At 47.2% G+C, this 17199-nt stretch overlaps 1 protein-coding gene across 2 annotated transcripts in view; it reads right to left on the bottom strand.

The window, feature by feature from the left end:
- The window catches only part of AGTPBP1 (ATP/GTP binding carboxypeptidase 1), a 1069504-nt gene that overhangs the window by 456076 nt on the left and 596229 nt on the right, over window positions 1-17199 (bottom strand). For both annotated transcript variants that reach the window (XM_078675801.1, XM_078675802.1), the window contains exon 13: window positions 1103-1219. In XM_078675801.1, coding sequence (XP_078531927.1) covers window positions 1103-1219 — 117 coding nt within the window. The remainder of the gene's footprint in view (window positions 1-1102; window positions 1220-17199) is intronic.

Genomic DNA, 17199 nt, shown 5'->3' with positions numbered 1-17199 from the left:
GTTAAGCGCTAACGATAACGACCTTCCTGACGGAAAATCTCAGTGAAGTGCGTCGTTACAAAAGCGCTTGCGCCGCACCTCTACTCTCCTGCAGCTGTGGGCTCATAGACTAGACCGCTCACCTCCAGTTCTACCTTGGTGGCCATCTTATGTCTCCAACTGCGGACCAGTGCTTGATGGCGTTGACTGACGGGCCACAAGCAGCTTTAGGGACTGCTCCATCAAAGCCTTCGGCGCCATGGCCCCGCAGTCTGAGCACGACTTTGAGTCGTGGTCCCGCTCGAGATAACATAACCACACAAGGTGTGGGACAGACATGGCGCAGTGACAGGTGCCACACGGCTTAAACCCTACCTTTCTAGAGGTCATTCCTTGACACACAAGGAAAAAATCTTCGACAAAACTTCAAAAAAAGTCTGTCAAAAAGAGACAGAGAGGTAGCTCTTCTCTAGATCAGTACTAACTGGTGCGAGAAGAAAAGAAGTGATGTCCACACGCCTGTGTGATACCTATACAGGTGACCGAGACAACACAGCTGGCTCCAACGCCGCCAGTGACACCAGGCGGAACCGAACAGAGCCATACAACGGTGCATAGGAGTACTGCTCATGCAAACGTTTCCAGATTCAGCTTAACGCCAGGGAAATTCAAAGGTCAGGAATCTGCAGCTAGAAGTCTATATCAGACCAAGGAGATTGCCACTGGTGCAACAGGTTTTCTGGATAGTACATATTTGTGGGCTGAGTTGGGACTTAGGCAAGACATGATTGACCAGAGAGAAATAAAGGGTGCTTTTAGGTAGGGAACTGGGCAGAAAACCCCAAAACCAATTTGATACTGGCATCATCGGCATGAAACATATGTTCATACAAGGGATGGTAGTTGTGTCTGTTGCCTAAACTCTATTCCTGGAATATCAATGCAACAGTTTACCCTGACTGCACAGCACATCACTACCTGCACGAAAAAACATGATGGTTGAAGATCGACATTTGCCAGTACAATCTGCATTAGCAGAGGCATTGAACATGTCTTCCTTAACACCAAAACCAATAAATATACACTATTTATACACATAATAACCATGCAAGTTCCTCTTTACCTGAAAGTCCTCCATGAGCTCAGGAAAAAAACATTCATACATTTTCAGTTCCTCTAGCGATCTTCCTAGCTCTTGTTTCTGTTTCAATTTATCAATATCTGTTTCAACGTCGTCATTCTGTAAAAGAACAATGCAATGTGGCCATGATGTAATACAGGTGAGATCTTAAATAATTTACAGAACCTCTTTTGATAAATTATATTTAGTGCTATCTTAGCTCAATGATCTATTGTTTGCATGAATATAGTTCATTTATTGAGAATCGGTGCATTACCGTTCTCATGTTAATAACACTAATAAAGGAACTGGTACGCTGATTGGGTGCAGTTATTGTGGCATATTTTATAAATAAAGGGGTCTAGTTAAATGTATTTCTATGCAGGGCCCCTTATCAAGCTTAGCCAAGCACTAAATATAGGCATTAATTACTTTAGAAGCATTGCTTTTAATGGTTCTACTTACCCATGTGCACATTCTTTGATTCTTTAGAAACTGGGAAAGACCTGTTATTTGACACTCAGAGGGAAATTACAAAAATTACATTTGACAGAGGTATCAAGGGCAGACATGGGAATTGAGTGAGTTAAGTGGGGTGTTAAAAAGGGCTTTAGGTCTGATGTTTCCCAGTCTCTGACTGTCTTAAAAGGTTCCATTTTATCAGTCTAAGTCCAACCAACTGTCAAGTACAATAAACATAACCTGGGTCTCGGCAGTAGTTGTCTACCATGAAAAGCAAACGGGAAGAAACTCCTTCCAGTGAAGAAGAGTGTGTACAGTACAAAGGCAGGACAAACTGCAGATTGTGTTCACCCAGATAGCAGTGATTTAAAAAGGTAAAGGATGGAAACACAAAATCCTCCCCATTTCAGGCACTGAAGACAATTGCATGGTCGACAGGGTCAATGTTACAAGCTGTTCTCCGCATCATCTTCTGCATTTTCTTTTACTAATGCCTCAGTTTCCATCAAATACAAAGGATGACACCAAGTACAACAGTAATTTGGAAGCGGGGGTTCTTGGATAGCTCTGCCTGCCACCTGTCCAACATCATACTGCTTCCCTTAAGTTAAATTATTTCTCTCTCCATCCACACTTCAGACCTGTGTAAACACAAGCGCAGATGAGAAGTGAATCCTTTGTAAAATGGGGTGGGATTTGGTACATCTATATATCTACAGACTGCAGCTTGCACTTATTGCTACAGTAAATCACGGCCTCCCTTCCTCTAGAACAATGGGAAATCTTGCACAGCAAATATGGGGAAGTAACTACTGAGGAGCTCGTAGGCCTAGTCAAACCTTTTCCAAAGAAATAGGATGGAAAAACTGAGCACTGGCTCTGGAGGCAACATCCGACACACGGTTTACAAAAAATAGTAGGCCACAGCTCTCATGGCTACTATAAATATAATATACAAATAAAAAAGTCAAAGACCACTGCTTTGATCCCACATTGTGCAACAATCCAGAATACAACCTATGTAGCAAGAAATGGAACAAAACTGCTACAGGTAGGGCCAACCATATATAACAAAACGCTGGTTAGATACTCTGGAAACTGTATGGTGAAGACAGAACCTGAGAGGCTTGATGAATGAACTGAATGATGATACACCTGAGAATAGGTAAGAGGTCTTCTGACAATGTAAAAAATTTTTGTCACATGGTTAAATATCTGCTATAACAGAAACGGCTAAATAATTTTTAAATACTTAAACAGGTTGGGTCTCTGAATAGAGAAAATGAACTGAGTGGGTGCTAAAAGTAGCGTTGGATAGGAAACTCCAAAAGAATACAAAAACGAATAAAATCAGCAATCACAGAGATCTGAGGGTCTAGAATGGAGAAATCCATCCCAACAATTAGGTTGTTTGTGGATCTCCACCAATCCAGGTCTAGTATAATATCCTAATGGACAGATTGCTGAAGTGACTAGGGAAATATTGTCTGGTCCCAATGACGTAAAAGTGGAATTTGAGAATAAGGAATTCTAAAATGAGCATGATGGACAACATGAATGCAATCCATCAACCACAGAGCCCTCTGGAACCCCCATGCTGTGTTGATGGATACAGAATGAAAGGACAGGTCAAATATGAAGGGGACATCAACCAGTTTTCCCAGTGAAGTTTTTTCAGACTGTCCATTGTCCATACTTCTCTTAAGCCTCCCAGGACCCTCTCCGTTTCTTTCATCCCCACCCCCAACTCTGATGGTGCTCTCTTCAGAAGTGCTGATCTTTGTAAAGTTCACAAAGCTTATAACCGTATCAGCTTGGCTTCGCTCTTCACAGTTTACTCCCTTCAGTACAGAAGAAGGTTGGGTGTTCAAGAAAGAAGTTTAGTCACTGCTGCTTCTTTTAAGGTGTGGTGACCAATAAGGGCTGGGTACATGCCAGAGTTTTACAATATCCAAATAGGATCTTTTTAAATAATATACATGGTAATAATTTACTTTCTTGATGCCTCTGGCCTCGAAGCAGCCAATCATCAATGACTGGGGGATTAGAGAGAAGGTACAAAGTTCGCTTTCTGTTCTGGTTTGTCTCTACTTGCTTAAAATTATCACATTAAATGGGCACACAACACCAGCCAATTTCTTTTTCTCGTGGAACATGGCCACTCCTCCTCGTACCCAACCACATAAAAGCATTACATTATAAAAATGAATTCATAGATGGTGAAACTTGTTTCTGAAACCCTATGTGGTCACCACTGTGGTTGGGTAAATCTGATCAAGTAGCCCCTGTACCTGATAAATGAGGGCAAACTTAACCTCACAATACTGAGACTGAACTCCTTTTCAAACATAGAGGAACCTAGTAGGAAGCCTAAATGATAGAAGTGTGTTATTCCTCTGGAGCTTCAGGGTACTGACATTGTCCAGATATAAAAAAATCAAGTTAAAATACTAAGAATTTCAGACGAAAAGTGAAGACCAATGTACCATAAAAATAACATCTATGAAGCTCAAATGCATGTCTTCTTTTTTTATGTAGGTTCTATGTCAGACTACCACTGCGGAACGTGTAGTAGACATGCTTAAATTATGTTTCAGTGATCTTCTACAAGCTGTAGTTACATGTTTGTGCTGTTTGAGATCTAATGCACATCTTCTTACTATGCCTGATATTGGCACACTGCACATATTGAGACATCCAGAAAGTGATAGAGATTGCTTGGAATGGATTCTTCTCTTTGTTACAGGGTTTTCCATCCTTACTTACTCTTCATAAATGAATCATAGCTGCGGGGAGACATGGCTCCAGTATTGCATGAAGCTGTTCCACCAGGCTACCAAACAACTACAAAAAATGGAATTGGCAAAAGAGGATGCTATTTCGCCATCCAATTGTATCAGGAAGCATTAGCTAAATACAACTCTGCTGTCTCGACAGCTATTGATCACATTGCCCCATTAAAATCTCTCCCTAGTCATTCCAAACGCCCACAGGCAGCCTGGATCTAGCCTCAGTTGCGAGTCCAAAAACAACTCTGTAGGAAATATGAGAGGAGTTGGCGTGCTACTCATGATGAGAAGGACAGAGATCAGTTTTACACCACTCTGTCCAGCTATCATAAAAACATAAAAACAGCACGGAAAACCCATACAGCATCGCAATTAGCTCAGGCTGGTAACGCCCCTAAAATTCTGCACCAGATCCTCAAGTCCTTTATTAGCCCCATGGTCTGTGAAAGCTCTGAGGCTCCCTCGCAAACGCTGTGCGATGATATTGCTCTATACTTCTCAAAGAAAATAGAGCTTATCTATGAAAAAATCATCTCGGCAGGAAACCAGCCGCAGATCCTAACGGCATCTGACCAATTAAAACAGATAAATCCTCAGCTGTTAGAGCATTTCCCCACACTAACATCAGCAGAGGTTGAAATATTGATTAATAATTTAAAATCAGGGTCTCCTTTGGACCTTATCCCGGCCAAAGTTAACCCTCCATTGGCCAATCATTTGTCTCCCTCGATCAAATCGTTCATTAATCTCTCCCTGAGAAAAGGCCAGGTACCTTCAGAATGGAAAGCTGCACAGGGGGGCGTGGCTTGGACGGAGAAGATGGTGGACGCGTGAGCGAGGAGCTCCGCACCAGCCGATCACTTCTCCTGTTGTAACCTGCAGCCGGGGCATCTTTCAGCGTCCCATCCGCCGGCTGAGTGCTGGTGGCAGTCAGGAGGGCACTCGGTCAGTTTTTTGGGGCTCCCGGTGCTGTGCACAGACTACCGCAGCGGCAGGCGAGGCTTGGCGGACGAAGGCTGCACGGGCTGACTCCGGGGCGGCCTTGGCCTCACTTCACATACCAGTCCGAGGGCCGTGCGTGGGCCGCGCTGACCAGTGTGGGCCTCATCTAGACGCGGGTGCCTGTGGCGGAGCCGGGGACTGGCTGCGAGAGGATGCCGCCTGCATGTGAGCTGTCAGGGGCGCGGAGATCAGCGCCGACAGCCTTCCCAGAGCTGCGATACGGAGCCAGGAGCGACTGGGGCCTACACCAGAGGGTCATCCCTGCAGGGATGATGGCGGCGCCCTGCAGGTTGCCCAGGGGTCGGGTGACTGCACAACCCTGTGCATGAGTGCGCTCTGGACTGGTGTTGGTAGGATCCTCGCTGCCTCCGTTCGGACTCCTGGTTGCGGCTCGCTTCTGACACTGCCTCGGATGGTGTCATTGCTGTGAGGCACCGCCGAGCACGCATGCTTTCGTTCTGCCGCGCTAAGGGGCAACCGGCGTTTACTACCCTATTGCCATCACGAGGGTTACGGTCTCTTCTGCCCGGCTGGTCATAAGCAGGGCCGCACGTTACTGCATAGTGCAGCAACCTGATAAAGTGGCTGGGTGTCCTGGACACTCCCACACACCCCGCCTAAAAGACTGTGGGCTGACCGGTTGAACCAGACGCCAACATCACCTCCCGGTCCGGGTTGTCCCTCAGCGGGGGGACGACATCTCCTCCTGGGCTGGAGTATCCATCAGCAGAGAAAGGTCGAGAGGTGGGTGAACTGGGCAGCCGGAGGGCCGCTGGGACTCATTCGATGGCTGGACTCACAAGAGCGGGCACCGGAGCCTGGATCCACCAAATGGCAGAGGCCTGCGCTCGGACCCTGGGGTGAGTTGGAGCGAACCCCTGCGTGTGGGAGAAGGAGTGGAGTGAAGATTAAGCTCGCGCTACCGTCCTCAGCGACGGCCACTCCGTGGTGGGTGGCCTACTGCTGACCCTGATCCCGACACCTGGTGCACACTGGGAGCTGCGGCCCCGCCCAGGAGTTTTTATTGCTATGGGGAAGCCAAGAGGTCACCAGGCGGGCGCCGGGCAGGACCCGGAAGACAGTGCGCAGGACCAGTTACAGACCAATCTGGATGACTCCTTCCAACGGCAATTCAACAAAGTCCTGGAGGCAATAGCTGATACTAAGGCAACCCTCCATCAAGACATTAACACTGTCGCAGTGGGTCTTAGCCTGCTGCGCGACAAACATTAGAAGCTGGTGGAGAGGGTCAAGGGGATAGAGCATGCTGTGGCTGAGTTGGAGCCCGCCCATAAGGCCTTGGAACAAAAGGTGGGAGCCTTCACGGACAGAGTGGGTCAGTTGGAACGCAGGGCGGAGGATGCTGAAGGGCGTAACAGGAGGAACAATGTGCGTGTCCTAGGCCTGCCGGAAGGAACAGAGGGTGGTGACAAGGTGGCCTTTTTAGAGCAGTGGTTTAAGACTGTCGCGGCGCCGGAGGGCCTTCTATACCCTTGAACGGGCGCATAGCATGCCGGGCAGACCTTTGGCACCTGGACGACCTCCGCGCCCCGTGGTAGGTCGCCTGCTCCACTCTTGCGACAGAGACCTCCTCCTGCAAAAGGCAAAAACGATTGGACGTTTTACAGTGGATAACAGTAAAGTCTCACTCTTCCAAGATTATAAGCTGAAGGTCCAGAGGAAACGGACTTCCTACCTGGAGGTCAAGAGAGCCCTAAGAAATGAAGGCCTTCAGTATTCGGCCCAAATCCGTATCCTGCTAGATGGGACAGCTCATTACTTCAATAGCCCAAGCGATGCATGGGACTGGCTGGAGGTCTATAAAGGCGAGACTCCTGCAGCTGGAGGCCCCAAGGGCCTTGAACGGCCACCTCTGGAACAACGGAAACGACTGAGGCAACATACTCGCAAAGGGATCTCCAAAAAACTGACTCCATCACAGACTGAGCATGAGAGGGCCGGGGCTCTACGGGCGGTGGTTGATCGGCTGGGGAGCCAAAATCTAGCTTCAGGCGCAGAGGCCGGTTCCTCTAAAGAGTCAGACGGCATTGGCACATACTCCTCCCATAGCGATAGCACAAAGCTGCCAGAGGTGACACCTCAAACTGCGGATGGTATCATCTAATAAGACTGGTAACTAAGGACTGATGTGCCCTTTGGAGACTCCTTGTCTGACTGCCGCCCACTCTGAGCCCTGTGCTGTGTCCCGTTTATTGCAGGCCGGTGCGCCCGCCTAATAGGGTCACCTCTCTCCACTTTTGCTTGCCCTTTTCTGCCTTGCCTACCCCCGGTGAGTGCCACGCTAGGTTGCGGCCTCAATTAGCACGTACTGTTCACCATGATGTTTGGGCGGCAGACCATTGTCGGACTGCCCTGGGATCGTGGAGTTCACCGTTATAGGTTTTTTGTTGTCTTAGTGTTTATGACCTGGAATGATTACAGAGTAGTGGGAAGTTTTGTATGCCACGCGGCCGAGGTGCAGACCTTGGTAGCAGGGAGGTTTCCTGGTTTGATGCAGTGGGAATGACTGGGATCCAACAGCATTTACGGTTCCTAAAGTGGAACATTAGAGGGATGGGGTCCATGGCGAAGCGCTCTAATATTTTTTCGTGCTTGCAGCGTAGGGACATCCATATAGCATTTTTGCAGAAAACCCATTTAAACAGCAAGGAAGCTGGGAGACAGAAAAAACGGGGGAGGGGCCAGGTATTTGCGACCACCTGTTCCACCTTTGCTAGGGGGGCATTGATCTGGGTCAAACCAGGGATCCCCTTTGCAGTGAAATGAACATGGGTGGACGAAGGTGGCCGATATGTCCCGGTGGCTGGGAGATTGGCAGGTCGCGAAGTTTCGCTTGGGACGGTTTATGGCCCTAATCAGGATCAGGTTGGCTTTTTGGACCTCTTTTCTGCGGCATTGGCGAGTAGTGTACAGGGCAATCTAATACTTCGAGGAGATTTTAAATGTGTTGTGAATGTTGATCTAGATCGGTCGCACCCGCCTTTGCTGGGGTCCCCAACTTGCCGCACTGCTCTGGGGCTCCGTGCCTGGATGGAGCATTGGGGGCTTGTGGATACATGGCGGCTACAGCATGATAGTCATAGGGAATTTTCTTTCTTTTCCTCAGTGCACCAAGTGCACCCGCGCCTTGATATGTTTTTATGTTCCCCTGCTTTCAATAGTATTATCACACATTCGGAGTACGTGGGCCGTACACTGTCGGACCACAGTCCATTATTGATCATGCACCAGCTATTAGGACGGCGTCCCCCAATCCCCACCTGGAGACTTAATCCGACGCTGCTAGACGATGACCCATTTAGGACATCACTTCACACTCTTCTTGATACTTATTTCCCTATTAATACTAATACTGCATCCTCAGTCGGAGTGGAATGGGAGTTGTTTAAGGTGGTGGTGCAAGGCCACTGCCTTGGCCAGGCAACTGGGGTCTATTGGGAGCTCCAGCAGGAGGTGCTGAAACTGGAAGGCGGCATACGTAGGTTAGATAATCTTTAAGGCACCGGGAGCCCATCTCATCAGGAGTTAGAGGAGGCCCGCAAACGCTACGATGTGGCCATGGGTCGCCTATCCTGCTACAACTATAACGAGTATCTTGATAGGGTGCAGAGGGAGAAGGGGAAGGCGGGCCGTCTCCTGGCTAGATTGATCCAGCCCAAGCTGGGTGGCTCTCCTATTACCCAACTGGTAGCGGAAGATGGTGTGCTACATTATTGTCCTGATGAGATTAAAGATTCTTTCGCTGTGTACTATGAACAACTTTATGCGGCCCCAGCAGCAGTCCCTTGTTCTGCAGTGGAGTTCCTGGATCTGCTGGCCCTCAGGGTGCTGGAGGATGAGGATAGGGAGGAGCTGGGGGATACGATCACCTTGCAGGAAATTCAGGCTGCTATACATGGGCTGGCGTTGGGTGAGACGCCGGGAACGGATTGACTTCTGGCTGAGTTTTACCAGCACTTCTCTGACATACTTGCACCGCAACTGGTTAAGGTGTATGCGGATGCTTACGAGACTGGGGTGCTGCCTGCCTCTGCTCGGAGCGCTCTAGTAATTCCGCTTCCAAAAACCAAGTCGCTGAGGGCCGGGGTCAAGGACTATAGGCCCCTATCCATGCTTTCCTTAGATTTTAAGATTCTGAGCAAGATACTAGCCAGTAGATTAGTCCCCCATATGCAGCATCTGGTGCACTCGGACCAGAATGGGTTTATTCCTGCCTGCCACACCTCCTACAACCTCCGTAGGCTTTACTCTATTCTGTACCATGCTGATGCCCAGCGCTGCCTCTAGGCTGCAGTGCTTTCCGTCGATTTGGAAAAAGCTTTTGATACGGTGGGGTGGAGGTATCTGTTTGCGGTAATTAGGAGAATGGGGCAGGGGGAGGACGGATCTGTTGGATACGGTTGGTATATGCAGCTCCCACTGCCAGGGTCCGCACGGGCAGGACGATATCTAGCGAGTATGGTGTGTACTGGGGACAAGGCAGGGGTGCCCCCTCTCCCCCCTCCTTTTCGCCTTGGCGATTGAACCCATAACCAGGGGGTGACGGGATAGAACTGGACTCTGCTGGGCGGATAAATTATGTCTCCCTCTATGCCGATGATCTTCTGATGTATCTGAGGGACGCAGTGGTGGGCACCCCGGCGGTAATGCGGTTATTGGGAGAGTTTACCAGTCTATCGGGGTTGGGAGTTAATAAAAAGAAGACATACCTAGTCCCAGTAGCTGGTCCCCTCCCTCTGCCGGATGCTCTGACTCCCAAGATTGTTTGGGGCACGGAACACTTTTAAGTATCTGGGCATACAGGTGTTCCATTCGCTTGAGGACTTGAAGGAGGGTAATTTGGGAAAGGCAGTGCGCTCTTTACCTGCGTGTGTCCACTTTTGGCATACCCGGCAGCTGCCCGTGATGTCCAGGTTTCCCTATCCAAGATGGTCATGCTCCCTCACCTGTTGTACTTCTTTGTCAACCTCCTGGTCCCTCTACCTAGTGGTTGGTTCCGCCCCCTGAACGCCCTGCTCCTTGATCTGGTGTGGGGAGATGGTCGTACCCGAGTGTCCCTGGTGACGCTACAGCGTCCAGCTGCTGAAGGGGGGCTAGGAGTGCCGAATTTTGAATATTATATGTTGGCTGGTCAGTTGCAGTGGCTAGCACAATGCATAGAAGAGGTCAACGGAGAGAGAACTTTTTTGTCCCTCCCGGAAGCCCGTCCCAGATTAGTGACAGCGAAAGTCCTCAAACCATTGATGCCCACACCTTACTGTTCCCTATTGCAACGTACTGCCTTTCAGGCCTGGCGGAGGTGTGGGAATGGAGAAGGGCAACATGCTAAGTATACCCCTATGTTGCCTTTGGTGGGCCTACCACACGGAGATCCCCAATCTGCCTTTACAGCTGAGCACCCCTGGACGGTGGTGGGGCTCGATACTGTTGGTGATTGTTTCCTAAGAGGATCCGCCTAAAATATCTACAGTTTAATTATACGCATATGGCTTACATGACCCCACACCGACTTAATGTGGCATATGGGGGTGAGGTTCGTTCTTGCCCCAGATGTTTGCATCCGGATGCGGACTTTGGTCATATGATTTGGGAGTGCGGAGTCGTGCAGCCTTTCTGGGAGGCAGTGCTGCGTAAGCTGGTGGACATACTGGGCAGGGATCTACCTTTCACAATACAGTCGTGTATCTTAGGTCTTTTTCCTCGACCGCCGAAGCGTGAGGTAGGTAACAGACTTATAGACTTGGCGCTGGGGCTAGCGAAACGTCATATTGCGCTGGGATGGAAATCTACCTGGGGACCACAATTTTCACTTTGGCATAGAGATGTTGTGGTATGGGGTGGAGCGGAAGGCATAGCGCTCAGTTGGGAAGAAAATAAGGGCATGAGGAAGCTTCCCTTGGCAGACCAGTGGAGGGCAGTGTTGGCGACTTGGGAGAACCCAAATGGACAGGAGGCGGGATTGATAGATTAGGGTCCCGAGTCGGATGTGGGTGCTCGCCCAGGGGTGCCCTAACTTGTATCGCCTATTGCTGTCTTGGTTGGCTTGGTGCCCAGACAGTGCGACGCGTTTACAGGCTGGGCGGGAATAGCGTTTGTTGACTTATTGCGATTCTGGGGGCAGTAACCCTCTTACTACTAACTATAGGACCCTTCCTTGAGGGTTAACCTCCTGGTCCACTGCTGCCACTACCTCATATACTGTGTCCTCACAACTAGCGGCACTGGAACTGTTTGCTGTGATTCCTCCTCTGCTTCAGGTCTTTCATTTGTTTGGTAATTTTATTTCCTTTTTTTCTTTGCCCCAGTTGGGTATCCTTAAATTGATTGATGTTGATTTTTGTGTTGTTTGGGCATTTTGACATGTTGGCAACTGATCCCACATTGATCATTATATGGCACTAGGTGCTCTGGATTGTGCACTGAGAAGGTAGACTTTGCTTTAATTTGTGATTCTTCTGATATTTTTTTGGGGACTGTTCTGCCTCTGCATATTTTTATGAAAATGTGTACCTTGAAAAATTGAAAATGCCAATAAAGATATTGAAAATTAAAAAAGGAATGGAAAGCTGCACAGTTCAGGCAGATTTGTAAGAACAGTAAAGTCCCTTGGACGGAGTTCTCCTACCTCCCCCCTATTTCACTCCTTCCATTTCTGAGCAAACTATTTGAGAAACAAGTCAACAATCATCTCTCCAATCATGTTGAACTTACGGGCTGCTTAGACCACTCCCAGTCCGGCTTTAAGCCCAAATAAAGCACTGAATCAGCACTGCTAGTGGTCACGGATAACATCAGGATGCCCCTAGATAAGGGCCACTCTATGATTTTCGTGCTGTTGGACCTATATGCCGATTTCGACACAGTATCACATTGTATATTGCTCAGAAGACTGAAGGAGATCAGACTAAGAAATTCAGCCTTACAGTGGATTACAAGCTTTTTATCAGTCCGCTCCAAGACTGTCAACTCAGGCCCGTATCGTTCGGCTCCGACAGAACTGTCCAAGGGAGTTCCTCAGGGCTCATGTTTTGAGCCCTACTTTGTTTAACATCTATATCGCTCCATTGGCCAATCTTCTGAGGATGCATGGTTTCACCCCCATATCCTATGCCGACGATACTCAGTCGCTCTTTCCATTCGACAAATTTACTCCTTCTGTGCAGTCGGCATTCTCTATCGGTATGAGAGCTATTTCACACTGGATGAAGAGTAATCTCCTCCAGAGCAATGTGGGGAAAACAGAGATTATGCTCTTCGGAGAAGCCCCTTCCCTATGGATGCCAGAATGGTGGCCGATCGATCTGGGTCCTCATCCTGCCCCCAAGCTGACGGTTAAGAACTTGGATATCCGTTTGGATCAAGCCCTCACTTTGAAGGAGCATGCTTCTCAGACAGCCGGCTCCTGCTTCTACATAATGGGCCTCCTCCGTCAAGTCTTCCCTCTGCTTCCTGACTCAACCCGGAAAACTTTAACTCAGGCTCTTGTAGCCAATGAGGCCTCGCTCAGCAGACGCAGGTAGTCCAGAATACGGCGGCATGATTAGTCCTCAATGCTCCTCCTAGGACTCCTTCTCGCCCTCTTCTTATGAAGCTGCATTGGCTTCCTGTCCGTCAACGGGTAAGATTTAAAATCTATTGCATTATCCATAAGTCATTGTTTCCGAAATTTACACCTTATCTACCTTCACGGATCCCTGCGCTCGGGTTCCAAACATCTTCCTGTGGTGCCTTGAGTAAGGAAGGCTAGATTAGAAAGAAGAGCTCTCTCCCATCTTGGCCCTCGATATTAGAACGAGCTCACCATAGTTTTGAGGCAATGCATTGATCACCTACAATTCAGGAAGCTGCTTAAGACTACTCTTTTTTGTGCCTGACTCAGCTGTAACTGCAACACATCCTCACGATCCGTCCTAAGCACAGAGATACCCCTTCAGGGATCGATTCAAGCGCTATATAAGTAAATAAATGAATAAAGTAGAGGATGTTCCCTTACAAAGTTGTGAGACCCTCATTGTCAGATGCAACCCTACCTCTAAGTTGTAACATTCTCCATCTTTACAGACCAATAACCAGCAATGGAAGATTACCAGCCATTTTTATAGACACGGTTTTAAACCCAATTACCAAATATTCAAATCTATTCATCCTTGGTGACAAGAACACATAGATTGGCAAACCTAAAATGCCCCACACCAGAACGATCCTCAAAGGCCTAGACACACTGAACCTACAATAGCTAATTCCCAAAAGCACACGTTACAGAACAGAGGTGTTATCTTGGGCATAATGGACATAGTTGCATTCTAAAGGATTACTCTGGTCACGTGGTTAGACCACCATCTGGTCGCCTTCAAACCAAGACAACCCAACTCACCTCAGCTTACCCGCAACTACATATCGACCTTGAAGCATGTTGAATTTGGAGGACATGGAATCCAAACTTGCTTCTAACACAGATTTGGTCACAATAAACTCAGTTTAGAAACTTTATGGATGGCTCAGATACGCTTTTAATATATTAATCTCACAGAAAACATCAGAACATAACAAAAAAAACAGCCTATTGGATGACTGCAGATTAAAGAAAGACAACCTGGTTCAAAACAAAACACCTTCAAGACAAAGTGAACCTACACAGACATAAAATAATGTACAAATCATCAATTAGAAAATCTAATAAATGCTACTAGTCAAGCTGAATCCATAATGTAAAATGCCCCAATAAAGGTTTTTTTAAAAAAAATATTCACAGAATTTCGCAATCCAAAATGCACCAAAGAAACCTATCCCATTTCTCAGGAATTTATCACACACTGGAAACAAATCACACAAACAAAGCAAACAGGTTGGGTTCATACGTAACACACCAAAACAATAAACAGCACAAACCCACTTTCAACAAACCCCTCCAGGCATATGCTTGCTTTCAAGAGCCTCTTTTAAAGAAGTATCATCAACCAAAATTCAGTATTTCGATAAAGCCAGCAGGCAAGCCAGTTGCCCTTCTGACGCTTGTGCCTCACAAATATTCAAAAACTTTCTTTTAACAACTTTGGCAGGCATTCCAGTCAGAACACTTATGAAGAATACCATAACATCTAAAAAAAAAGAAGGCATACATATACCAATTATTAAATAAAGCAAGCCTGGACCCTTATGACTCCAACAATTACAGAATAGCAAGCAGAAGATTCATAGACAAACATACAGAAAGAGCAGTCTTTGCCCAGATGTCTAAATTCAAAGAAGGTAACTCCCTATTTTCCGACTTCCAAATTGGATTCTGTCCAGAAAAATGCACTGAATCAGACGTGATCTCCACCTAGAAGAACCTTAAAAACATAGTATGCAAATGGGAGTGGGTGTGGGGAGGGTGGAACAAATTCAGAGAGCATATTTGTACGTTGCCACCAGGAGAACCTTCAATGGATGGAACGCTGTGCCAAATACTGGAAAACTTAACAAAGACAATCATGTGACAAATGTGTATGGACGCTAGAGAAACCAGTTGTAGCATGGAGCTCAAACGTTGTATACCTGTAAATAATTTTTGTATGAGATAATGTTCGTACACTTAATAAAATGATTTTTTTTAAACACAGTATGCAAGAATGGGCATGCTGCAAACCTTTTCTTAGACCTTTCAGCTACCTTCGACACAGTCAATCATGGCATTAATCCTAAGACTTAAGAAAGCCAGCATATAGGTACCGGTCTCCCTTGGATCTCATCTTACCTACATAATAGAACAGATGTGATCCATATTTTTAATTAAAGTGGTAACAGGTAAGAAAAAAATTGGAAAAACCTACCACTTACCTTTAGCTAAAGCCCTAACCTACAACATAGGTCAAGCATGCTAAAACAACATGGCTGCCTTCTACTTTTGTAAAGGCAGTCATTAACCAATCATACTGCCTTGCCATTGGCAAGCACAGCAAAATTATTGCGTTATACTGCGACCTAATATATCACTACTTTTTAAAGCTTTATAACTTTAGAAATACTTATTCAACTTACTTCTATAGTCAAAAGTGATCATCTAGACACCAAATACAATTTCATTCAAATCTGACTGCCCGTTTTCCACCACGCCAGAGTACAAAGTCTGTGGAAAATGCATTGGTGGAAAAACACCCTCCACTCAGTTTTTTCTTTGCATCCCTTTTGAGAAATCTCCACAAAACTTTGTATCATCTGCCAATGTAGAAAACGAAAAAGGTCTGCAAAGTTTGGTGGGGATATGTCACACGATGACAAAGGTATTAGCATTGGAAATGCTTGTTTGTAAAAGGAAAGGGGGGCAGCCGCCATTTAAGTGAAATAGTGCTCAGCGGCTGTAATTAAAGGCTCTCGAGTAACAACACTTGTAACAGGGGGTGTCTTCATGGGAGGTTACAAAATGAGACAAGGCGGTACTAAGGAGGGAGTACTTAGCCAACTGACCCATCAAAAGCCAGTTTTCAAAGGATAATGACACAAGCCAATGAAAAATATGGGCTTCAAATTCATACCTGAATACAGTGTGCCTCGCAGAGCAGCGCGTGCGCTGCCCAGGCTCGACCTAAAAAGGATTCGGATTGCTTAGTCCAGTGACAATGGAACATGCAATGTCAATAGCTAGAAAATCTTGCTGTCACCATGACAGGAGTCAGCGCTTGGTGTGGGAGGGGCCAGGGGGTGAATGGATTCACAAAATTGAAAAAAATTATTTGGGGACGTCACAGTCCAGTAGTAGCCACCGAGACCCCCGTGAGACTCCCATGGGAACGAAAAAATAAAAAGGATGGTGTCGGAAGGTGGATACCTGACTATGGTTACCCCAGATTTTTTGCCTAGTGTTTAGCTGGTTTTCGACTTAGTTGGCCTGGGATCCTGCTATTCAGGACCCCAGGCTATCTGCTCTCTCTGTAAAATGGACTCCATGTATCTTAGGTACATCTCCAATTGGGAATTGTGTCACCTTATGAGCCCCTGTACAGTGTACTATAGGTACCCAGGGCATAGGTGCATCCAAGGCCTACCAGGGGCTGCAGCATGTATTATGCCACCCCTGGCTGGCCACTCAAACTGACACAACTGGCTGATCACTCAGCTGGGGCAAGGTCATGTAATCACCCCTTGCTTAGATATAGTATTCCTATATCTACCCTTAAATATAGACACACAGTAACCTATAAGTCACTCCTATGGCAGACCTTAACAATCCTGGAGGCAGAGTGCTTGGTAATGTTTGAGATGGTGCTCTAGCATGAGCTGAGCCTGTCTGCAGCTTTCGGAACCATGTCCTTCTAGCTGTTCTATGATATTGCCATACCATATACTCTTAAGTGCATTATGAACCTCGCGGTTAAATGCTAACTTTGATTTGGCTTTATCTAAACATGTCGTGTAAGGTGTAATACGCTTTGGAATTCTACCCCCTCTCCAATTCTGGCGACGGGGGTAGCATTCCACCCTTCTAGAGGGAGAAGACATGTTGTTGATGACTATCCCGGTTAAAGTTAACCAGAGCCCCAGCGTCACAAAATGGATGCTGCTGCCACAGACACAAGTCTGACCTCCTGCTGCAGGGAGTCCTTCCAGCGAGGGAGGCCTGGACAATAGGTTTCCTGCACCACCCCAGACAAGATTTTGTGTATTGGGACTGGGAGGGCTGAATAGAATGAGACATGCCTGGGGCACACTAGGTGCTCCATGCATACCCCAGTTCAAACCGGTTGCTGGGGCACTACAGCCCCAGCTCTGGCGCGAAACTGCACAAAGGAAAGGGGGTGTAACCCCCCCCTTCCTGGTCCCACCCATAGGAGGGAGCTAGTGAGTAAA

Source organism: Lissotriton helveticus, chromosome 2_1 (assembly GCF_964261635.1).
Source record: "Lissotriton helveticus chromosome 2_1, aLisHel1.1, whole genome shotgun sequence".
NCBI classification, from domain to species: Eukaryota; Metazoa; Chordata; class Amphibia; order Caudata; family Salamandridae; genus Lissotriton; species Lissotriton helveticus.
Note: the sequence above shows the minus strand (reverse complement) of the source record. Positions and strands in the feature narration are given on the sequence as shown.